At 34.4% G+C, this 25,111-nt stretch overlaps 3 protein-coding genes across 4 annotated transcripts in view; 2 read left to right on the top strand and 1 right to left on the bottom strand.

Annotated features, from left to right (window-relative positions):
- Window positions 1-1,876: 1,876 nt before the first annotated feature.
- Window positions 1,877-25,111, bottom strand: part of LOC136799658 (folylpolyglutamate synthase, mitochondrial-like) — a 32,668-nt gene continuing 9,433 nt past the window's right edge. For both annotated transcript variants that reach the window (XM_067056376.1, XM_067056375.1), the window contains 12 exons: window positions 19,025-19,102; window positions 18,713-18,774; window positions 18,289-18,391; window positions 16,353-16,430; window positions 5,774-5,825; window positions 5,492-5,581; window positions 4,910-5,032; window positions 4,312-4,412; window positions 3,939-3,988; window positions 3,615-3,690; window positions 3,178-3,247; window positions 1,877-2,855 (listed from right to left, as the gene is read on the bottom strand). In XM_067056376.1, the coding sequence (XP_066912477.1) occupies window positions 2,479-2,855; window positions 3,178-3,247; window positions 3,615-3,690; window positions 3,939-3,988; window positions 4,312-4,412; window positions 4,910-5,032; window positions 5,492-5,581; window positions 5,774-5,825; window positions 16,353-16,430; window positions 18,289-18,391; window positions 18,713-18,774; window positions 19,025-19,102 (1,260 nt within the window). In that variant the 3' untranslated portion in view covers window positions 1,877-2,478. The remainder of the gene's footprint in view (window positions 2,856-3,177; window positions 3,248-3,614; window positions 3,691-3,938; window positions 3,989-4,311; window positions 4,413-4,909; window positions 5,033-5,491; window positions 5,582-5,773; window positions 5,826-16,352; window positions 16,431-18,288; window positions 18,392-18,712; window positions 18,775-19,024; window positions 19,103-25,111) is intronic.
- Window positions 13,169-16,180, top strand: LOC136799660 (microfibril-associated glycoprotein 4-like). The gene is made up of 2 exons (XM_067056378.1): window positions 13,169-13,768; window positions 14,963-16,180. The coding sequence occupies exons 1-2, from the start codon at window positions 13,262-13,264 to the stop codon at window positions 15,512-15,514; spliced, it is 1,059 nt and encodes a 352-aa protein (XP_066912479.1). The 5' UTR covers window positions 13,169-13,261; the 3' UTR covers window positions 15,515-16,180.
- Window positions 20,691-25,109, top strand: LOC136799666 (uncharacterized; the record flags this gene model as incomplete). The annotated part of the gene is made up of 1 exon (XM_067056381.1): window positions 20,691-25,109. A coding segment is annotated over exon 1 (4,014 nt), but the record flags the coding sequence as incomplete, so codon positions are not given.

Raw genomic sequence — 25,111 nt, 5'->3', positions numbered from 1 at the left:
ATTTATTTCTTAACTCTTTCCGTGCCGATGTCGGCATATGCCGACATGAGCATTTTCATTTCCTTGCCATTGTCTGGATTTGCCGAAATGCCAAGTTTCGACCTATTTGCCGAAAATTTATCATTTTTACAAGATTTTTGTATTAGGAATAGTTGAATGAATAGTTACAAACTTTTCTATGTTGAAAAATAAGTATTCTACAATGTTCAACTCAAAATTATAGTCCTTGGCTAATACTTCATATATTATTCAAAAAATACTTTCGGCAAATAGATAGAACCTTCTTTTTTTCCCGTTGCAAATAGGTCGAACCTTAAAAAATACGCACAGTAATTAAAGGGTAAAAAACTTCAAAGTTTCATTGAACACGTTGCTTAAAGACTTTTGGTAGGCTCCCTTTATACAGTCACTGAATTTGCTCAAGGCTACTATGATTCATAAAAACTAAATTGTTGCATTTGAATAGTCATTCTTTTGTTCTTCCATGTCCTAGTGTCTCTAGAAAGACACTTCGGACCAAAATTTGACATACTTAACCCCTTAATATTACCTTGTATCAAAATTAAGCATAGTTGAAAAGTTTCTTAAAGGTGGACAATTCTTATTAGTGGATACTAACCCTATTCCCCGATGGTGTCCGCTGATTGGAAGTTCCACTGTAATACCATAAATAAAAGAACACTTTAACATAATCGAAAAGTGCTCATTCACAAGTATAGTTGGCGTGATTCCGATGTGCTTAAAAATAAAAATAGAGGAAATCAGCTTTCAGTATATATGCTTTCAGATAAAAATGAAATTTGACCCAAGATTCAATTCACAATTCTGAGGAAGACCACCAAATACGTTTACCAATATTCTGAAGCAAAAACATAACAACTTTCAGTCTTAGAATTTCGTACCTCACACGTTGCCTCATCCTACTGTTTTCGAGCAGAAATATGCAAAATTACAAACCAGAATTATACTAGTAAAAGTTGGTGACTTTGCATGAGCTTCGAGCAAAATAGAAATAAATGTCTTGAATAGCTGAGTGGAAAAGTGTGTCACGAATGGTAGGGAAATTTTTGCGTGCGTTCCAAAGTGACTTGCCAGAGCTGAGGAAAATGTCTTAGAAAAATTAGACTTAGGTTTTGAAGAAATCTATATTACCTACCTGATATCAAAATATATCGCCTCTGCTTTGTTGAATGATAGGATAGGTTCTTATGGTAAAAACAACATTTTGTAATACTTTATATAAAATTTTTGTTTATAGCCCTAAAAGAAAGATCAATAATGTAATAAAACTATCATCATGTACAATCAGTGCATAATATATTGGCACTTTTGGCTAATTTACCATTTTTCGAGAATGTCAATTTCAGGCCTTCAACTTGATTTCGTCGGTTAGTTCGATCTGGGAGGGATTTATTGGTTTCTAGGCTATATTTCAACCCCTACTAGACCATTTTCGAACTTTTGGATCCTCAGATCCTAAGGTCTTAAGTCTAGCGTTAAAACTCAGAGTTAAAACTCTACCCTCTCCCAACCTACTTTAGAGCACTTACAAATCTATTGTGGTTTCAAAACACCCCGGTGAATTTCCCTTTTGTGCCAAGTATTTTGTTACTGATTGTACATCTATTGTTTTGTATGTTTGTGACAAAATTGCAGATTCTCTTCTGAACTCAGTTGGAATAGATTTCTCGACAAGGAAGTTGCCTATCCTACGGGAAATTACCTGCTAAAGGAAAGAATTATGTCGAGTTTGACCAAAAAACCAACAGAACTTATTTGTCACATTCTTGGTATGTATTTTACAGACCGGTCTATTTTTCGAGGCCCGGAATCTTCGAGTTAGAAAACTTCGAGTTAACGATTTTCGAGTTAGGAATTTTCGAGTTATAAATTGTCTTTATTAGATAAGAATAGACGAATAGATTTAGAGGTTTTGCTTAGAAACATGAAACACTTTACAGGTATATTCTACTGTCATGTGACGTGACTTTATATAGTCGAAAGTCATTGTTAAGGACTTTCTAATGTTATGCGACAGTATATATGAATTTGAAATGATCTGAATATTATTATTATTATTTACAGTTGTCGTACAAAATATAAACAAACAAGGTATCTATGAATGTGAAAAATATATCTTAATGTCATGTTTCTGCTAACTGAAATCAGTTGGTTATAGATTACACCTGGCTTTTCTAAAAAAAAGTGTTTGAACTATGGAACAAAGCTACAGTTTATAAAGTCACAACACATTGTCGATAGCCTCTAAAAGTACAATTGGGGTTCTAGTAGACTGAAACTAACTACGACTTTGATGTTTCTTAATAGATTTTTACTTGTAAAAAATGTGTAGATTGGTGTAGACGTTTCCAGTCAAGATATTCACCAGGGCCCGGTTGTTCAAAAGTCAAACAAACCTGGGAAACCTCGCCTTAAAGTTTTTCACCATGAAAAAATTTCTAAAGAAACATTAATCCGTCACTGATACGATTTTGGACCTAAAAACTTCAAAATTCCGCCAACCAAATGTAAACTACCAGTCACCAGTACTTGCACGTGATCAGAATGTTGCAATTCTATTGGATAATCAGGGTTATACTCGTCATTCATTGGTGGCTTTTCATCTCTTTGTTCTTTAGAATACTTAATCCAGTTCATGGCTGATGTTATTGAAGGGAAAACCCCAGTTTTTGATGAGGAAACCCCTTGAGAGTTCTTTTGTGTCGAATTGACCAATCCTGTGGTCGTTTCCATCTGTTCCTCTTCCCCTTCAACGTTCATAAGCAACCATTTTTGCTCAAGTTCAAAACATTTTCGAAGACGACCATCTCTTGAACGATTGTAATTGGTCAAATCTAAAAGAAGATTCGAAAATTTTGAGCGTACAGTAAGTGAATCATTTTTTTAAAACTTTTAATACAGCTTTCAGAGTATTAATTTCAGATGCATTTTTTACCTTATCGGGTTTTTAAATCGCCCTAAATTTAACGTTGGCGGATAAAGATTTCATTTTTTCTTTTTCATTTTCAAAGATTTTTTGAGATTATTTTTCCCCTAAATATAGTGCTCAAAACTATCTTTTCAACGGTATTTTAATAGCGAGCAGACAAAGAATTATTGCAGACTTAAAGCGAATGGACTTTAAACGAAAATAAAATAAAAAACAGAATTTTTTACCGCTATTAGCATTCGTTAGCTTCTCATCAAATATGGTTGGACAGAAAACAACATATTCGAAATCTATGACCTATAATTGAAACAAAAAACAATCAGACTGTAGTATTGCTCGAAAAGTTCGAGAATCAAACTATCCGAATTTGCTTCAATAAATTAATTTTTGAAATAAAATATGAGTGACCATGTTCGAGTAAGTTTGGTCGATTACTGGAACTTATGTTTAAATTTGACACATTTTATAGTAGCATTGTGAGTAGTTTGACTGAAGAAGAAATCTTTTGTTCAAATATAACAGTTGTCAGGAAAGTCCATAGTTTATTAGCCATGTAAGTTTTTGAGCAAAAAAAATGCAATTACAAGTTCGAGTAGAATAAAGAAAATTCACCTCAAAAACATATAAAAAACAAACTAAGTATAACCTTTACTATATGACTTACAGATAGTTTTTTGAGGATGATATCCGAGTCTCTTTCACCAGTGATGAAAAATACCAATATCTTGGAAATATTTTCGCTGAAAGAAAAAAATCACCGAGTATATAGTGAAAAGCTATGCGTCTAGTTTAAAGAGCGGATACAACAAGATACAAATATTTTCAAAACAAAAAATTTTTAAAACAAGATAAAAGACCTTGACAAAAAGCAGGTCATTTTGAAATGATTATTTCTCTCATTGTCTTTTACACTTGAAGAATTGACAAAATAAGCCAAAACTTATGATACTTCAGAACCCCAAAATCTAAAATCTTAAAAAATTCTCACAATCCTTCACAATATTTTCCAGAAACTTCCTGGTACCATGAAGTGAAAGCCTAAAAAGGAACAAAGAAGATTTAATCAATCTAATCGAGCTTGACGACTAGCCTGGACTCAAACAAAAACTTCCGTTAGAATTATACTAACAGAGTTCAAATGAAATCAAAAAGGATCATCAAATTGATTCTCGAAGATTTTGTCTAGAGCCGTCTACTGATATCTCATTTTTTCTACTTTTAGGCTTCTTTCTCTGTCTTCTGGCTGGTAGATGACGAGCTCTTAACAGCGTTTAAACTAAACAGTAACTAACGTACATGTTATCCACATAACGTTAAATGGACATTGAAAAAACATTCTGTGATCAGTGAATATCTCATACCTCTACACTACTTTTAGTGTGAGCACCATCCAAAAAATATGAGAAATTGTCATCTTTTCTATAATATTGACAACGTCCTAACCATTTTGCTTCTGCCAAACCTAAAGAATATCATAGAGCAGAGTTATAACATCTTGGTTGGACAACCATTAAAAAAGTGCTCAATACTTCGTAGAGCGAATCATAAATTATATTTTTCGAAAAATCACAAGGTTAAAAATACATTACTTAAAGTTACTTTAAGGAGTCGTCTCATTAGAACCGTCTACGCGATGGTTTATACTGCGATCAGCTTGCGAGACACTGAACGAAGTTTAAGCATATTATAACTGAGCATAAATTAAGACTGAAAATAAGATTTAGCTAAAGCACACTGAGCCTAACCCGATTTCCCCGTATGCTTATTATAAAAAAGAGTGTATCTATACATATTTTTTAACATTTCTTCTTATGTTTTATGTACAATAGCTCACATTTTTCCAAGCTGAGGCATTCGTCTAAACCTTCAGCCAGTCATCCCTAACGCACGTTTATTATCCGAGTACCAACAAAATCAATCAATTTACAAAGACCAGAAAAATTAATGAATCCAGATTACCCTGTATAAATGATGGTGGCAAATTGAAAGCACCAAGACGTGACTCGTCATCTGCATTTTCATAAGGCGACTTAGTGATTATACTTCTCAATTCTTCAACCTTCTCTGGACATCGTTGCTGTACTGAACAGAAAACAAAACACCGACAAAGTGAAGCATGATTCTTGAACCAGTTTTAGAACTGCTTTAGACCGACGACAAAGAAGAATGTCAAAAACAATGAAGAACACTTACAAGAATGATCAAATTTACTTGCTTTGAAAGACTTTTCAGGAAGGGTGAGTGTTAATGACACGAGTATGTTAGTGTGACCAATGCATACTTTCATACAGGTTAGGCGAACACTTCTTTTTAAAACAAATAAGTCTTGTGAGACTCAGTTCCTGTCACCTCTTTGGCATTATGAGCCTCAGATTGTTTTATAACCAATAACTAACCCTTTATGTCTAAAATCCAGTTATTCTATGTGAAGCTTTGTTCTAAAATAGTTCTTACTTGTCGTGTTTTGTTTTTAATAGTTTGTTGTATGTACTGTAATTGTTCTTATAAAAAAGCGTGTAAGAAATTCAAATTATGGCTTACATATATCTTGTTTTTCGTAGCACCAAACACGTGCAAGTTGTATTGCCATGACAGCATTGACTTCCTGGTGATGTCCTTTGATACCGAAATCTGATCACAAAATAAGTTGTTGATTTTTAAATGCTTTAAATTAAGCTCCACAGTTCACTTTGTATGGTATAATCAAAATAAGCCAATACTAGAAACTCTCAGAAAATCAAACTAAAATGATTCTAAAACATAAAAGGGAAAATGGAAAGCTTTATTTTTCAAAATTTACAATAAAAATAACTGCCATTTTACCTTCGATATTTTCCTGAAAATCTTTCAGTTTGGGAATTCGATAAAGTGATGTCTGGAAAATAAAATAGTGTGCATGATTAATGTTTTTGTAGTGGGAACATTTGAAAAAAAAAAAAGAAATTCCGGAGACTCGCGAGTGAAAGTTTCCAAAAATACCGAGAAATGTAAGAAATTTCTCTAACATTAACAAAAGGGAATTTCCCCAATCAAGAAAATTTGATCTGCTAATACCCGATCTACGAGGTAGATTTGAGAAAAGAGGTTTTACAAAAATTTTTGCTGCATGTAAAACTTTAACATCTCTACTTTATTTCCTGAAAGCTCTTTTTCAAAATTTTAAATTTCAACAATATTTTTCAATCGCGTAGATAGGTAGCTCTTTTCTAACAGCCCCCGAAACGTGCGATTTCTCGACATCTCTTTAACAAAAAATTTTGACCATAGTTTGGAAATATGACTAGGGTTTTACAGTATACCCCTGGTTGTTAAAACGCAGGTTTGGGGCCCCCAAACCGTAGGTGTAGTAAAAATCAAATTAAGCTCAGTGGTAATAGGGGCAGAGACTATGAACATAGTTTTGTTTTCCCTCGAATTTGCCAAATGTACAACCAGATGGATGTAAAATTTATGATTTTCATAAAATATTTCAAGATTTCCGATGATGTAAAGTCCAAACTGAAAATTTAGAAATTTTCAAAATGACAATTTTGATTTAACGACTTCTCAATTAAAGGTTTTATTTTGATTGAAAGGTACGATGATGCTGATCGATGTAGTAAAAACAAGTGCGAGAAGATTAGAAATAATAAGTCAATAGCAATAGTCGAACGAACTTGACAGAAGTAATGTTAATTGCTCCGGCCTAGGAGCCTTTAATTCTCTCTTCCGACAATCGTCAAGACATTTTTTGTCTGTTTATCTAATCCGATGATATATTCCGATTTAACAAAAACGGATCACTGATTCCGATAATACTGTGATTTGATTGGCCGAAAAGTATTTAGAAAAAGATGGCTATCGAAAGGTCGTGGACTAGTGAGCTGTGAATACTGGCAAATCTCAGTGAAAAATTGATCATTTTCATCCTTATTCATGATGTGTTGGACATGATTTATGAGAAGTTTGATGGTGCGTTGTACGTTGTACTGCTACTGTATACTGAATTCAAATACGTGTGTTTCTCATGATTTTATGCTGTAAAAATGATCTATTTTGGACTTTTGGTCATTTTTCATGATGATATGATTGGTGGTGGGACTTTTGGATTTTCAAACTTGACAATGAAACTTTCATCAAACACACAGCCAGTGATACACAGTATTTTTTGTGGTGTTATGTATGGCTGAAAATGATCCTGTTTTGGACTTTGTTATTGTCGTATTCATCATCGGCTGGCGACCGTTCCTTTTGATTTTTCAAACCCGACACAGATTTTTTACAAACATATCACTATGAGAATTACAAAAAGGATACTGAAACACAGTTCCTGTGTAAATTTTAACAAGATTGGAGAAATTTTCACAGTCAGACAGTGTTATGGCTGAAAATTATCATTTTTGGACTTCATCGCGGCTGGCGACCGTTCCTTTTGATTTTTCAAACCCGACACAGATTTTTTACAAACATATCACTATGAGAATTCAGTAAAGGATACTAAAACACAATTCCTGTGTAAATTTGAACAAGATTGGAGAAATTTTCACAGTATTATGGCTGAAAATGATATTTTTTGGACTTTGTCGTAATTTCGTCGCGGCTGGCGACCGTTCCTTTTGATATTTCAAACCCGACACAGATTTTTTACAAACATATCACTATGAGAATTCAGTAAAGGATACTAAAACACAATTCCTGCGTAAATTTGAACAAGATCGGAGAAATTTTCACAGTGTTATAACTGAAAATGATATTTTTTGGACTTTGTCGTAATTTCATTGGCTGTGGCGACCGTTCCTTTTGAACATTTTTCAAACGCGAAACATGTTTTTTCCAAATACATGTTTTTTTTTATAAGCATAACGCTTATAAGCATATGAAGGCTCAGATTTGCAGAACCTAAGCATAACATGAGCATATATGTCAGCTTAAAATATTTTTCAAGTGGTCATTTTTATCTGTTTTTGTTTCATTTTTACCTGGTTTGGTAGAGGTCAAGTAAAAAATAAGACATTCCATGGCTAGCTACATTCTACTGCTCCCAAAATCTGAACAATTTTTTTACAAAATTTCTGAAATTTCATTAAAAAACTTGGTTTGGGGTGAATAATAAGCATAATTCTTAAGCATATAATAAGCATAAACTATGCCTGGATGCTTTGAGAACTTAAGCATACACGAGCCTGACCAAGAGGCATACACTTGCTTATAAAAAAACACTATTTATTACATACACACTATTGAACCATTTTATTTGGTTTATCCTACTCTTCTCCAAGTATTATCCCAGCAGGAAAAATAATGCTTAGCTAAAAACCCGTGGCTTAATGGGATAAACTTTTGCGGGGATTAAATTTTGCTGATTTCGCGGATTTGGGTGTCATCCGCGAAATTAAGTCTCAATGACAATGGAAATTTGGAAAGGCCTCAGCCGCGAAATATTTCTAAACAAAACTCAAAATTTGTCAAACAAATACTTTTTGAATGTTTACTGGCATCAAAGAAGTGCTAATAATGTGTATTTCAACAACCAAAATGCACGATTTGACAGTTAAGTCACAAAATCGTGAAAATATTGCCACCCGCGAAATTAAGTCCCTGCAAAATTTTTAAATTTCGCGGGTAGGCCCAATCGTGAAATTAAATCCTCGCGAAAGTTTATCCCATTAACGAAATTTTATCTGGACAATCAAATCAACCGCGCATCATTGCTTCGATATTGGCAAGTTTAGAAATAAATAAATTTATAAGAACTTGGAAATATTGACTTCTAAATGTTTATCTCCTTTAGCTCCAATTTCGAACTTTTTAGTTGAAGATGAGTGGGCGGGGGATGGGCTTGGTTATTTAAGCAAGAAAGTGCATGTGTAATCACTTAGAAGAGCTAAACTTCCAGCTGGTTTATTTATTCGTTAAGATTATTTCTCATACTCGCTCTGCAATAGATTTATTGCTTTGCTTTCTGATCTGTTCTGATTAGTAGTTCGAACGTTCGAACACAACTAACTCAACAAGCTCATCTTTCACATCTTTTAATCTCTAAAGCCGGAGCTTCCAGCGCAGCTGGTTTATTTTCATTTTTAAACATGTTTCGATATATTAATATCATCATCAGTAATTATTTAGTGTTCTAAAAATAAATAAAAATTAGGTTATTAAAAGTGCAAGTAAAATTATAAGATGAGACGAAGTTTAAGGACAAAATCAAAATAATCAAACTATCAAATTAACTTTTCAACGTTTTTTGGATATTCAAGACATGTCTTAAACGTTCATTCCATAAGCATTATCCATAAGATTAGAAAAAGGTTTTGAAAAAACGAAAATACATTGAATAAAAAAAAAATTCCTCCAACAAAGGGATTTTTACGGATACTCTTTCGAATGTTTTTTGTGTTTATAATTAATAAATAGAACGTTTTCTATCTTATGGTCAAAACATTCGATTGTAAATTTGCTCGAAATCAACTTTGCTATTTTTTGTTTACAAAAGCAATAGAATGTGAGGTCACATCTCGAAACAACTTTCGATCTTTCACTTGTTTGTAGGATATAGTTGCATAAAAAGAGTAGCTTTAATTTATCTGACTCAGCATGAAGACAGTGCCTAAAAATAAGCTCCTTTTATTCCCGTACGTAGAAAACCCTAAACCCTATTCGTACTAGGGGGGCTGTTTCTGTTCGGAGGTCAAATTAATGGTAATAGCTCCTGAAATAATAGAACCTCTGCCATGAAATTTTCTTTAAATTCCTAACTTTTATTTAACTTCAAAATAAAAAACAATTTACACCTAAAAATTTTCACACCTTGAGCTGATGACATTTCTGATAGTAAGGTGTCACAAAAATTGACACTGTCCCAATACAAATTTATTTTTTGTGTCAAATATATCGTTTAAATCGCAATTTATTGAATATTTAGGATAAAAATGAACATTTTGGACTTTTGTTAGAATACAATAGCTATTTATAAGAACAAAGGAAATTTTCAGTTTTTGCTCACTTTGGGTATGATGAGTGACGTCATTATAACAATTTTGTCAAAAGTTACCTTATGTGACAAGGATCTTGTGTGCCAAATTTCATCCAAAACGACCCACTAGATCAAAAGTTAAGGGGTGGTACAGGAAAAGCCCCCTAGTTTTGAACCGCCCCTAAAAGCCTAGTATGAATAGGGTTAAGCTTCTGAAAGCCAATTTCTTTTGAAAATATTTCCATTTATGTATGGAATATGCTGTGAAAAGTTTAGAAAAACAGCTTAAAAAGGGACATAAAAGTACTGATGAAATTTGTAAACAAACCGTATATGTACCGTATATGCAGCGGGATACAAAATCAAGTCACATGCCAAAATAAAAAATAAAAACAAATATGGGTGATTTTGATTGTTTCAATTGTTTTACAAGTTTGTTTTGGACACGTGATTTTAATTGTTTGTTCTCTTTAATGACAAGTGGTTTGCGCAATGTTTACATTTTACTACTTCTATGTCCCTTTAACACTGAAACTGAAAATATTAAGCTTCAAAGTTATTTTTTCTCCTGTATTTCGCAAAAACATGACAGAATTTGCAGTTTTTGCAAATTCAGCAAAGATCTTTATGTATAATGTGAATTCTTTTGTTATAAACTATAATAATATTGACTTCTAAATGTTTATCTCCTTTAGCTCCAATTTCGAACTTTTTAGTTGAAGATGAGTGGGCGGGGGATGGGCTTGGTTATTTAAGCAAGAAAGTGCATGTGTAATCACTTAGAAGAGCTAAACTTCCAGCTGGTTTATTTATTCGTTAAGATTATTTCTCATACTCGCTCTGCAATAGATTTATTGCTTTGCTTTCTGATCTGTTCTGATTAGTAGTTCGAACGTTCGAACACAACTAACTCAACAAGCTCATCTTTCACATCTTTTAATCTCTAAAGCCGGAGCTTCCAGCGCAGCTGGTTTATTTTCATTTTTAAACATGTTTCGATATATTAATATCATCATCAGTAATTATTTAGTGTTCTAAAAATAAATAAAAATTAGGTTATTAAAAGTGCAAGTAAAATTATAAGATGAGACGAAGTTTAAGGACAAAATCAAAATAATCAAACTATCAAATTAACTTTTCAACGTTTTTTGGATATTCAAGACATGTCTTAAACGTTCATTCCATAAGCATTATCCATAAGATTAGAAAAAGGTTTTGAAAAAACGAAAATACATTGAATAAAAAAAACATTCCTCCAACAAAGGGATTTTTACGGATACTCTTTCGAATGTTTTTTGTGTTTATAATTAATAAATAGAACGTTTTCTATCTTATGGTCAAAACATTCGATTGTAAATTTGCTCGAAATCAACTTTGCTATTTTTTGTTTACAAAAGCAATAGAATGTGAGGTCACATCTCGAAACAACTTTCGATCTTTCACTTGTTTGTAGGATATAGTTGCATAAAAAGAGTAGCTTTAATTTATCTGACTCAGCATGAAGACAGTGCCTAAAAATAAGCTCCTTTTATTCCCGTACGTAGAAAACCCTAAACCCTATTCGTACTAGGGGGGCTGTTTCTGTTCGGAGGTCAAATTAATGGTAATAGCTCCTGAAATAATAGAACCTCTGCCATGAAATTTTCTTTAAATTCCTAACTTTTATTTAACTTCAAAATAAAAAACAATTTACACCTAAAAATTTTCACACCTTGAGCTGATGACATTTCTGATAGTAAGGTGTCACAAAAATTGACACTGTCCCAATACAAATTTATTTTTTGTGTCAAATATATCGTTTAAATCGCAATTTATTGAATATTTAGGATAAAAATGAACATTTTGGACTTTTGTTAGAATACAATAGCTATTTATAAGAACAAAGGAAATTTTCAGTTTTTGCTCACTTTGGGTATGATGAGTGACGTCATTATAACAATTTTGTCAAAAGTTACCTTATGTGACAAGGATCTTGTGTGCCAAATTTCATCCAAAACGACCCACTAGATCAAAAGTTAAGGGGTGGTACAGGAAAAGCCCCCCTAGTTTTGAACCGCCCCTAAAAGCCTAGTATGAATAGGGTTAAGCTTCTGAAAGCCAATTTCTTTTGAAAATATTTCCATTTATGTATGGAATATGCTGTGAAAAGTTTAGAAAAACAGCTTAAAAAGGGACATAAAAGTACTGATGAAATTTGTAAACAAACCGTATATGTACCGTATATGCAGCGGGATACAAAATCAAGTCACATGCCAAAATAAAAAATAAAAACAAATATGGGTGATTTTGATTGTTTCAATTGTTTTACAAGTTTGTTTTGGACACGTGATTTTAATTGTTTGTTCTCTTTAATGACAAGTGGTTTGCGCAATGTTTACATTTTACTACTTCTATGTCCCTTTAACACTGAAACTGAAAATATTAAGCTTCAAAGTTATTTTTTCTCCTGTATTTCGCAAAAACATGACAGAATTTGCAGTTTTTGCAAATTCAGCAAAGATCTTTATGTATAATGTGAATTCTTTTGTTATAAACTATAAAGTCATGCTCGTAGGAAAAGAATTCCAAGATTTTTTGCTGTTAATCATATTTAGAATTTTCGATTTTCGATTTTGTCAATGCTGATTCTAGGGCCCCAAAAATACTGGTTGACCTTTAAGATGCTATCTTTTATAGCTGAATAATGAAATTTTCAATTTTTTTTATGAATATATTTTTACTTTGATAAATTTCTATTTCATTTACTTTGTACTTTACATAGCTGTTTAATACATTGTATTCTTTTGTTTTTCATGCCATACACATTAGAAAGTATTCTGTTTTACAGACTATGGCTGGTAAAATCTAAAAATCAATCTTAAGAATAATGTTAAGAATATTATATGATGATTTCGACCAAAAAGTTAAGAATATCCATGGATGAAATGGATTCACATAATTCTTAAAAAAAAAAGCTAATAAAAAAAAGAAGTTAATACAGAATTAATATTTTGTGGGTTTTGGGAAAGGTCTATTACGAAAGAACCGCGGGTTGTCAAGCTTAGTAACATTCAAACTCCGAAATCAGAACAGTCAATTGACTAAATTCAACTGTCAAAGCTTATTCCCAATTTTAAGTAGTATATCCTAGATTATAAATAATTTAACGCAAAAAAAAAATCAGATAATGAAAATTTTAAGTAGTATATCCTAGAATATAAATAATTTAACGCAAAAAAAAAATCAGAGAATGAAAATTTTCCTAAATTTAGAAACTCTCATAAAAAAAACATTTCTTTGGTGTGAAGTGTGAAAATTTGTCATTAAATTGTTCGAAAGACTTTCTAGAAAACACCAATACTATTCTCTAAAAGACAAACATGGAAATGATACAACAAAAAGTGATCATTTTTGCGACTTTCATCCATTTAATCATAGCTGGGAAAACATTCAACAATTTCGGTCAACAGGTTCCACAAGAAACACCTTTTAACATTGTGGATGTTCACCATGGACAACAAAGATGTTTCAGTATTTGCACTTACAGCCAAAGATGCATGGCTTTTTTAATCAAAACCAAACCTGATGGCAGCGGTGGTTTCATATGTCAATTCTACGATCGGTCAGTTCGTATGTTAAACATGGCCATATCCTCAGTTACCGGAGTAACGTTTTATTCAATTTATGTCAATCTGAATAGCTGTGCTGATTACTACAAAGCCGGTTACCGAAAGAATGACCTTTACGAGGTGAAATTTTCGAACGGTACTATGGAACATGCCCAGTGTTACTTAGAATACAAGGACTGCTGGGATTGGCAACACAATCATCAACATGGAGACGTTTATGTAACAAGAGAAATAGCACTGCCTTCAAGACTGGTAAAGGTAAGGTTAATGTGGTACATTTAAAAATATACATTCAGTTTGAACGGATTTATAAATGACACAAACAACATGAAACTTTACAAGTCCTACAAACGAAGACTTAAATTTTCACTTTGCTGAAATTCCCTTTATAGCAAAACCTGACAGGGGGTTAAATTCACACTTTTAGGTGAGATATAGTTGAATGCTCTACTTGTCAGCTACAAGTAATGGCTAATAAGCATCCTTCTTGTGTTCTCAGACAATTTTAATGACTAGCCAGTATATTGCAACAGAAAGTTTTAAAGCTTTTCAAGCGATGTCTTTAACAGGTGTTTTTCTAAGCCTTCCGAGAGAAAACTGACGTTTAACCCTATCAACCCCAAGCTTTTTGGAGTTGTGTAGCCTGGGGCGGAAAATCTACCACCCTCGATTATCTTTTATCTAGAAGAGCTATGCCCATAAAAATTGGTACAGATGTTCTCTATAATGACACAGCACCTCCGGGAAGAAAAATAATTTGTTAACGTCATTCATCAAAAAGCTATGACGTTATCACAAAATTCCCACCTGTCAGAAAAAAGCCCAAATGTATGGTTTACACAAAAATGTGGTCGAACCAATTAAAGATAGTCAGATTTTGTTTGAAGATTCTGAAAGATAGAAGGTGTTTCTTTAACACAATAACCGGTTTTTTGTATTTCCATTAAGTTTTTTTTGTTAAAATCCATGCTTAAAATAAATAATGACGTCATCATTTTTCATTTTTATGAATTTGTTTAATTCACATCGTCAATACCTATCACGTATCAAAGTTTGAATATGGTTAAATAAATAGTCCAGGAATTATCGGCATCTTAAAATTTTGAGTTTTATTAAGGCGATTTTAGCTGGGTTTTATGTCATGTTTCACAATCAAGTCATTAAGCCTGATCTGGACGCCCTACGACCAGGCTACGACCCTAAAAATTTGCCTTAATATCCTTAATAAGATTTTATTAAAATAAAAGTCCGTCAGAAAGTTTCGCTCCAGAATCTTTCCTCAGAGATATACACAAAAGAACACCAGCGTGGTATATTCTATCCCCCGGGCTAATAGGGCTAAATTTGACATTTGCATCATAAGCTTTCAGTTATAACTTTGTCAAAGTATTTGTTGTATGTATATGAATATAAGTTAATAAAAAAGAATGAACTTTATTTGATAATTTAAAGGTCCGATGTTTTGGTTCTTGGACGCTACTCCAAAAACGAACTAAAGCAGGGGGGACGGTCGATTTTCAACGAACATGGCAAGAATATAAACAAGGTTTCGGTAAAATGGAAGAAAATGAATTCTGGCTTGGTAATCAAATTATCCACGAAATGACAAACCGAGGTATTGGTTACAAGATTTATATTTGGGCAAAAAATTTTAATGGAGCAAAGGGGCACGCATCATACACAAACTTTCGTGTAGGACCCGAATCGGACAGTTATAGACTGGAATGTGCAACAGCTCCAACTTTCGGACAAAACGCTCTTTACAACGGCAATCGTTTTACGACTTTTGATCGTGACAACGACCAATTTCAGTCAGGAAATTGTGCAGCATACCAAGACTTAAGCGGAGGTTTTTGGTATAGTAGCTGTGGAGGGTTTTACCCAAATGGGCAATATATTCCTTATAAAGATCCTAGTAAAATAAATGGCATTGTATGGAATGCTTGGATTAACAAACAAGAGAATTTGCAGAACATGGAAATCAGAATCGATCGAATGTCATAACAACAAGATGACTCACTACATATAATAGAACGTTCTCAGCTACCGAATCCTCCCACCTGCCCAACCAGCAATACACATAATTCAGTACCATTCAGGGTTAGTAGCTTGGTTTGAAAAGAATTCTTTTACACTTTGTTCATTTGTTGTATTTTTTACACTTTTTTTGTTCAATAGCTTCGCAACATTTATTTTATAATAGCTTAAGATTTATAATATCTGAAGACTTATAATACCTAAAGATTTATAATATCTAAAGGTTTGTGTTGCATTAGAACTGATGAAATTGTTTGTAAATTTAATCGTTTCAACTTCTATATATTAATAGCCGTAGTCTGCATGTCATTTTGTTTGTCTGTCTGTCCGTGTGTTACTTTCGTTTTCGGCACAGAGCCTGATAGAGCATAGGTAAGACTTCGAGTGCGGCCTTTATTTTAAAATTAAAGCCCCATCTACATTAAGCAATTTCAATTTATGCCTTTGCTTGTCCGCTCTTTCTTCTCTCATTTTTACATCTTTTCGAATGTCATTAACGACACTATTTGATTATTGACATTCGAATTCTTTTTAAATTCAAAACAAAAAAATATCTTTATTCATAAAAGAACAAATCTCAAATAAAACATAAAAATAAAAAATACTGCATGTTTTTACCGGCATTGCCTGAAGAATCTCGTGTAGTGTTTTTAATTTAACTTCTCTATTTTGACATCAAAGCTCTTGAAATCGTCGAAAGTTAGAAGACATTTAAAGCGAGCGAAGCGAGAAAAATTTAACTGCAGCTGTCGTGGCTTGTATATTATTTGAAATTTTTTATCTGAATTTAGTCCCAGTATCATACCTTGATTTCCTTTGATTTCTCGAACAAAACATCCTCTGCTTCTTTAACTTGCTCAATGGTAATTGCTGGTCGATCCGGCTAAAAGAAAAGGAGAAAATTCAAAATTCAAAAAGTTATTCAACGGTTTTTACAAGAACGTGAGTTGTTTTTTTATGTTTTTTCGTTTTGGCCGTGAATGATGAAGCTGAAATAATAAAGTCTGTCTCCTAATAATCTGCAGCGGAAGACAAAAAAGTCTATAACTTTTAATAGAATACGAACTACATACCGGTATTGGGCTCGTTAAAAAGATAATCCCGAGTGGAATATTATGAAGATAAACAATGAAGAAGAAGATATAAGGCTTATAATTTTTATACCAGAAACTCCTCAATCTTTATAGACCGTCCTAAATGTGAAAAAAAAATCAAAATATATTTATACAGTCAAAAATTACGGCCGAAATCTTCCCTGGCTGAATTGAACAAGGGCACTTTTTGTTGTTTTTAATGGTTTTGAAAGTCAATCACTATCTAGTTCGTATTCTATTAAAAGTTACAGCCTTTTAGTCTCCCTGTGAAATTATATTGAGACAGACTTAGTTTAAAAGCGTAAAAACACCTGAAAAAAGGGGTATCAAAAACTTATGCAATCTATTGACGAGTAGAGTATTATTTTACTAATTTAATGAATTTTACGATATAACTTTAATAAACACTCTTGCACATTATTTTTCGAAGATATTTAAGTTTTTTCCAACTTCACTTGATTTCAATTTCTGCTGATGAATTGTCAAGTACTTTATTTAAGCTTTCTAAGCGTCTTTATTAATTTATTGAGTGCACATATTGTTAAAAAAATTTTCAAAGTATTATTTGAAACCTTCTATACCAATTCTCTCATTGACACTTCTACTTACAACCTAATTTTGTGGAAATGAACTTTATAGATATAAATTAATTTATTTTATTTAACTATTATTTGACTTATTTAACGAATTTTACGATATAATTTTAATAAACACTTTTGCACATAATTTTTGTGAAAACAGGAAAGGTTAAAATTATGGGTCTTTTTACATACATTTTAACGATTTTTTTATTCCTTGTTTTCAGATTTTCGAATTTTTCGAAGATATTAAAGTTTTTGCCAACTTCACTTGGTTTCAATTTCAGCTGATGAATTGTCAAGTACTTTATTTAAGCTTTTTATGCGTCATTATTAATTTATTGAGTGCACATATTGCTAAAAAAATTTCAAAGTATTATTTGAAACCTTCTATACCAATTCTCTCATTGACTTCTACATACAACCTAATTTTGTGGAAATGAACTTTATAGATATAAATTAATTTATTATATTTAACTATTATTTGACGATATAATTTTAATAAACAATTTTACATATAATTTTAGTGAAAACAGAGAAAGTTAAAATTATGGGTCTTTTTTACATACATTTTAACGATTACATTCCAAAACACCTCAACCATGGCACAGTCTACTTTTTAGGGGACTGGTAGTGAATTTACAAGGGAAAAATTTTCAAGTCGTCTCTAAAACAAACCAGGAAAGGTCTATTCCATTTTAGAGAAGTTTCTCCAAGTCTCTGCGGTTGAGTCACTGATCTCTGTAACTACTTGACTAGATCGCGCTTCCCTTAATAGGAGGAAGCATATCAAGTGTCAGAGCTGACTAGTCGGCAATCCAAACAGTTTCCTCAAAAGCTGACGGCGCCGTTAAGGGTTACGTGTTAAAACAGCAATGTTTTATATATTATAAGAGTTTTAATGGTAGGTGCTGTTTTTGAGGAATCTTTGATCTTAACCGTCCTGCCAAAATATCTTCATCTATTTTCACAAGAGATTATTCGAAGCTAAATTATTGACGATAGATCGTGAATCTTTATTGGAAAATAAATTATTTATTCTGCTTTTGGGAACAAAAGTTTTTTGTACCTTCATGATGCCAGCTTTGTGAGCAGCAATCTGGTGAATTTCTTTGCCAAGCACTGCAGCGTGATCAATTTCAAGTTTGGTGATCCCACAAACTATCGGTGTGCTGAGAGAAAAAATCTTTATCAAAACATTGAGTTTTTATAACAGCCTTTTTCCACTTTCAGTTTTTGTAACACAAATTATTGAAAGAAGCTTCTTTTTCAAAATATTGACCCTATGTGATTTAAACTTCAGCATGGAAGTACCTTTTTGAAACAAAGTAAAAAACATTTTTGTGAGGTTTTCTAAGCCGATGTGATCATAGTTTTGGCTTTGGATGTTTGATAATCGAGTAATATCTATCTTTGACTTAAACCTAGTCTTTTGGTATTAAATTGGGCAATATCGATCACCTAATCAGAAGACTAGACACAAATAAAATTACTTAATGACATTTGTACAATCGTAAGTTCCACCCAATCCAACTTCTAATACAGCGACGTCAACCTAGAATTAAATCAACAAAAATTATTACCAACTATTAAAAACATGTAATGAAATTAATCTAGTGCAAATCTCAGACATAAATATGTGAGTACTAAAAGAGTTTTTCGATAATTCTTTGCATACCTCCACCCCATTTCAGAGAAATGGTATTTTAGTACCCATTTACTACACTTTTTGAGGACATCTTGACACAATTTTTGTCCGTTCAGTACAGACTCCTCAGTAAAAACAGAAAAATAATATTTCTTACATTCTCTTGCAAATAAACATGGAATGCCATTAACGTCAGGAAACGGAAATATCCAGGCATAACACCGTCATGTTCAACCTGAAAAAAATGTTTGTAAGTATTGAAAGAAGTATAAGATAAGACTTTTTGTTTTGGTTAAAACTCCCAAGTGCATAACGTCATTGAATTTGCTCTCCATCGGAGTGATTTGGTATGATGGCTCTCCTGCCGGAGTAATTAGTGTTTTTATTGCCTTTTTATATAGAAAACTTTGAACGCCTTTTTTTTGACACAATTTTCTCTTTGACAAGACACAAGAAAGCTGTGAGAGAAAAGACGACCTTTTAGTAAGAAAATGTCATGTCTGACTTTGACAAAACTGCAACTTTGATAGCGTCTGACTAGTTATCAAGTCAAGTCTTTTATTTGTTTTTGGGATAGTTTGCCGACAATATTTTGTAAGTATATTTCTGTCTTGTACATATTTTCCATGCTATTTTGTGCCATTTTTATCTTATTTGACTTAGATTTTGGCTCAGACTTTGACTCTCAGGTAAGTTATGGCATGTCTCAAAAACTGAAAATTACCATAATTTTTAGATCGCATTAGTCGACAGAAAATGACCAAACAATTGACTGAACATGAAGGGTACTATGATGTAGTTTCTAACCTGATGTGTAACCTAATTGTTTTGTCGCTGATTTTCGCGAAAAACCGCAAAAACTGATTATTACGAAATAATCGATGACGTCATCAAAACTAAAAATTGAATTTCTCAAGAATGGTTTATCCAATTGTCTTCAAACTTTCACCAAAGATGTATCTCACCAAAGTCGATCATTTGAAAAAAAAATTTTTCGAAATTTTGATGACGTCAGCAGAAATTAGTGAAAAATGAAAAATCCTATTTTCTGCTGACGTCATCAAAATTTCAAAAAAAGTTTTTTTTCAAATGATCGACTTTAGAAAGACACATCTTTGGTGAAAGTTTGAAGACAATTGGATAAACCATTCTTGATAAATTCAATTTTTAGTTTTGATGACGTCATCGATTATTACGTAATAATCAGTTTTTACGGTTTTTCGCAAAAATCAGCGAAAAAACAATTAGGTTACACATCAGGCTAGAAACTACATCATAGTACCCTTCATGTTCAGTCATTTGTTTGGTCATTTTCTGTCGACTAATGCGATCTAAAAATTATGGTAATTTTAAGACATGCCATAACTTACCCGAGCTATAGCTTGTACAATTTTGACTTGTATATTTTTTGACTGACTAACCGACTACTAACATAGGCCTATGTATGTAAATATGTCAAGTTACTTTGTATAATTTTTTCTCGTGTTTTTAGCTTGAACGAATATAACGAACAAACAAAATCGTTACAAGAACTTTGTCAATCCCCTAAACAAAATTTCAAGAAAATATTCTGATGCGCCGAGGAGATAAGCGGTGGAGATTGTTGGACTGGAGTGTGGTTCAGGTATACCTTAAAGCATTCGTTTCCCTCTCTCTCTGCCTCTCTTAGTTTCTATGGGCCCCTCAACAACAAGATTTGGGTGGTGAAGTCTAAGTTATTTCCGGGCTTCATCAGATCCGGACATCGTCTGTTCCGGTCATCGTCTGCTCCGGTCATTGTCTATTCCGGGCATCGTCTGTTCCGGGCATTTTCTGTTCCGGGCATCGTCTGTTCCGGGCATTGTCTGTTCCGGTCATCGTCTGTTCCGGTCATTGTCTGTTCCGGGCATCGTCTGTTCCGGGCATTGTCTGTTCCGGTCATCGCCTGTTCCAGTCATCGTCTGTTCCGGGCATCGTCTGTTCCGAGCATTGTCTGTTCCGAGCATTGTCTGTTCCGGTCATTGTCTGTTCCGGTCATTGTCTGTTCCGGTCATCGTCTATTCCGGTCATCGTCTGTTCCGGTCATCGTCTGTTCCGGACATTGTCTGTTCCGTTCCATCTGTTTCCGGTCCAGTTCCAAAACCGTTCGCCTGTTTCCGGTCCAGTTCCAAAACCGTTCGTCTTTTCCGGCTCATTCCTGAACATATCTACTCTGACTACTGATTCTGTTTGCATCAAAGACTGTTACAATGAGGAGATCAAATAGAATTGCAGGTCAACAACCAGCTGAAGATCCACAGATGTATGAGCTAAACAAACTCGTATCATTACGAAATTCCAGAAGAGCCCAGCTTTCTAGCCTCACAAGAGTCATTAACCAAATTCTCATTTGTCTCAACGAAGGAGATGTTCAAAATGCGTTTGTATTACAAGAGACTATGTTGACAACGTACCTCAAGTTTAGAGCTACAAACACAGAATACATGTCAATGGAAACTGATCCAAAGAAGATCCAGGAGTGTGAAGAAAGCGAAAGAAGGGAGTCGAACCGGATAGCTGAAGTTGAAAGGGAAATTCGTGGCAGAACACGAGCATCGAGTGTTTATTCAAGCAGTCAAGGATCCAGTGAAAACAGTGCTCAAAGTGAATACGCTGGAAGTTGTGGTAGTGGTGGATCTGGTTATCATTCACCAAGCTACTTCAATGGAAGAAGTTCCAGTCCAAGATCAGAGAATATCCAGAATTTCAGATTTCCCAACCCATCCCCACCATCGGTATCTTCTGTGACAGCGAAGTCCCGCAGCAGCTTTCGCCGATTAAGGCAGATACCATCAAAAGTAGCCTTTTCAGATAGCTTGAGTCAATCTTCTGGTACATATGTCACCCAAAATCCAACTGCTGCTACAAAACCTCAAAAAACGTTCTTGCAGTCTATTGATAACTTTATTGATGATTTGGTTGAGGGAGAAGAGACTTGTCTTGCTGGTCTATCCAACCCTGTCACTGCTAGCGCAGCACTTCGCTATGAGTTTGAAAGTAAGACGTTACCAATTATCGAGCTAACTAAATTCAATGGAGATAGTGCCAAATGGCCTGAATTCATCGAAAACTTCAGTCGAAGAGTTCACTTCAAGTTGTCATTCACGGACAATGATCGGATAGAGAGACTGCTGAGTGTCCTCACAGGAGAAGCAAGAAAAGGTGTTGAGTGCATTGGGACATCAGGAATATTCTACGCCACCGCTTTGAAGTCATTAAAGAGAGACTTTGGCAATGCTACAGTGGTAACCCATGCCAAACTAAAACTTCTGCTGGATAAACCTCAACTGGTGTCAAATGATAGAGCAGCTTTGAAAAGGTTCCACCAACAATTAAAATCCACCTTGACTTGGTTAAAAAGGATTGGCAATATTTCCGCCATTCACTCAACGGAAAACTTGTCGAAGGCGGTCATTAGGTTGCCAGACAACCTGAGGAAGAACTTTTACAAGAAATCAAAGGACTTCGATGACACTGATCTAAGTCTGTTTAAGCTTGAAACATTCTTAGATGCCACGTTAAAGGAATTCTACAATCCAATAGCAGATATAATTGCAACTCAAGAAAACAAGAGGAGAGATAAGAAAGGTGGCAACAAGGAAAGCCAAAACAACTACATTGATTCTGGCAACGACAAGAAATTGAGCTGTTGGGTTTGCCAAAAACCACACAAGATATGGCAATGCGACGAGTTCCAAAAGAAAAAAATCACTGATAGAAGGAAGCTAATCAACGAAAAGCGATGCTGTTATAATTGCCTATCACCAAAACACTCTGTCCGGGAGTGCAAGTCAAAAGTTTCCTGTCGACATTGCAAGAAACGCCATCATTCCTCACTACATGACCCCAACTTCGTCGATTCAAATGACACACCCGAAGTTATTGAATCCAACTATGGAAAATCAAACGTCCATACTTATCTTCAAGTCATTCCAATTGCTGTTTCAAATGGCGAAATAAAAATCAAAGTCAATGCTCTTCTCGACACTGGTTCGGATACAACTTTGATAAAGTCGAGTCTCGCTTCAAAACTGAATCTGTCTGGAAAAAGTCAAACTATGAGGATTTCAAACGTCCTAACAAAGAAGCAGTCGTTCAAATCAAAGTCCGTCAATTTCACAATTTCACCAGCTTCCCAAAATCTCAATTCAGCCATCCCAATTCAAGATGCCTGGGTAGTCGACAACCTGAATGTAAGAATGCGACCTTACAACTTACCAAACTTAAAGAAACGTTGTGATCATCTGAAGGATATATCGATTGTCCAGCCTCTCAAGGGAGATGTCGAAGTTCTCATTGGTGCAGACACTCCGGAGGCCTTGCTTCACCTTGATTTTGTCAAAGGAAAATCGAAAAATGATCCAATGGCGGTAAAAACTATCTTTGGTTGGACACTCTTTGGAGGACGATCTTCTGAAAAATCTGTAACCGCAAACTTCCTATCTTTCGAGAAACTGGAGGCGAGTGTTGAAAGGTTTTGGCAACAAGAGTCTTATGCAACCACATCAATGTTATCACCTGCTCTCTTGACGAAGGATGAGAGAAGAGCTCTCACACTTCTCGAAAACGGTACCAATTTCGTCGAAGGAAGGTGTGAAGTTGGAATGTTGTGGAGAAAGGACAAAGTTCAGCTCGAGAACAATCGATTCCTAGCTGAGAAAAGGCTCCTATCAACAGAGAAACGTCTTGAGAAATTTCCAGAGATCAAAGAAATCTACCACTCAAAGATTGAAGAGTACATCACTTTGGGACATGTAAAGAAATTGTCAGATACAGAGGCGAAGTCAGTTTCGAACAAAATTAACTACATCCCGCATCACTTTGTCCTGGAACCAAGGAAACCAGGAAAAATTAGAATCGTCTTCGATGCTTCCTCAAATTTCAAAGGCACTTCCCTGAACAAAAGTTTGCTACCTGGTCCGAACCTGCTAAATAATCTTGTCACCGTACTTTCGAGGTTCAGAAGAGGTCAAGTAGCAGTCATCAGTGATATTGAGAAAATGTATCACCAAGTCTTAGTTCCAGAAGAGGATCAAGATGCACTCCGCTTTCTCTGGAGGGATAAACCTCCAGACCCTATCACGGAATATAAAATGCAGGTTCATCTTTTCGGTAAGATCGACTCTCCATGTTGTGCCAATTGGGCGTTACGAAGCAGCATCACCCGTGTGGAAGGTAAAGAGGTTCAAGCATTCAAAGATCTATCAGAGGAGAATAAAAATAGAGTAACAGAAGCAGTGACTGAGGAATTTTACATGGACGATTTCCTTAGCTCGTTTGACAACACCGAGGATGCAGTAGAGACTTGTTTTAATGTCGCAGAAGTTGTGAAAGGAAGGAAGTTTAGGTTGACGAAATGGCTATCAAATGAACCAAAATTGCTGCAAGCTATGCCTACGGAGGACGTATCCCCAAAGATCACCAGTCGAGAATTGGAACATTTACCTCATGAAAGAACTCTTGGGGTATGGTGGGATCCATACAAGGACGAATTCTTTTTCAAAATCAAGATGAAGGAACATCAAAAAACCAAACGAGGGCTCTTGAGTTTTCTTAGCTCAATTTACGACCCTTTAGGATTCTTGGCTCCATTGCTGATTGCACCAAAGATCACTCTCCAATCAATGTGGAAGGAAAAAGTTGGTTGGGATGACCCTATTCCAGAGAGCTTGCTAGATACCTATACAGAATGGTTGTCTACATTGCCTGAATTTGGAAATGTCAAGGTACCAAGATGGTTTGGTTTTCCAATTGAAAGGGATGGTGTAGAACTTCATGTTTTTGCAGATGCATCATTGAAGGCATTCAGCTCTTGTGCTTACTTCAGAGCGGTCAAGGACGAAGATGTTACATGTTCACTCATCGTTGGAAAATCGAGACTCTCGCCAATCAAAGGAAACACCATTCCAAGACTAGAACTTCAAGCTGCAGTCCTTGCCTCAAGGATAAAACACTGTATCAACAATGAGATGAGACTTCCAATCGACAAATCATTCTTGTGGTCAGACTCAATGGTGGTACTATCATACATACGTAATGAAGAGAAGAGGTTCTCAACCTACGTGATGAACAGGACAAACGAGATCCGAGAAAAGACAAATGTTCAAGACTGGAATTTCGTACCTGGCAAGTTGAATCCTGCCGATCTTGGGACAAGACCAATCACAGAAAAACCAGAAGACAAGCCAATCGACAAGTGGGTCAATGGTCCTGATTTTTCTGAGAC

The sequence above is a fragment of the Clytia hemisphaerica genome, unplaced genomic scaffold (assembly GCF_902728285.1).
Source record: "Clytia hemisphaerica strain Z4C2 unplaced genomic scaffold, Clytia hemisphaerica genome assembly, whole genome shotgun sequence".
Classification (NCBI taxonomy): Eukaryota; Metazoa; Cnidaria; class Hydrozoa; order Leptothecata; family Clytiidae; genus Clytia; species Clytia hemisphaerica.
This window is presented reverse-complemented; position numbering and strand designations above follow the sequence as displayed.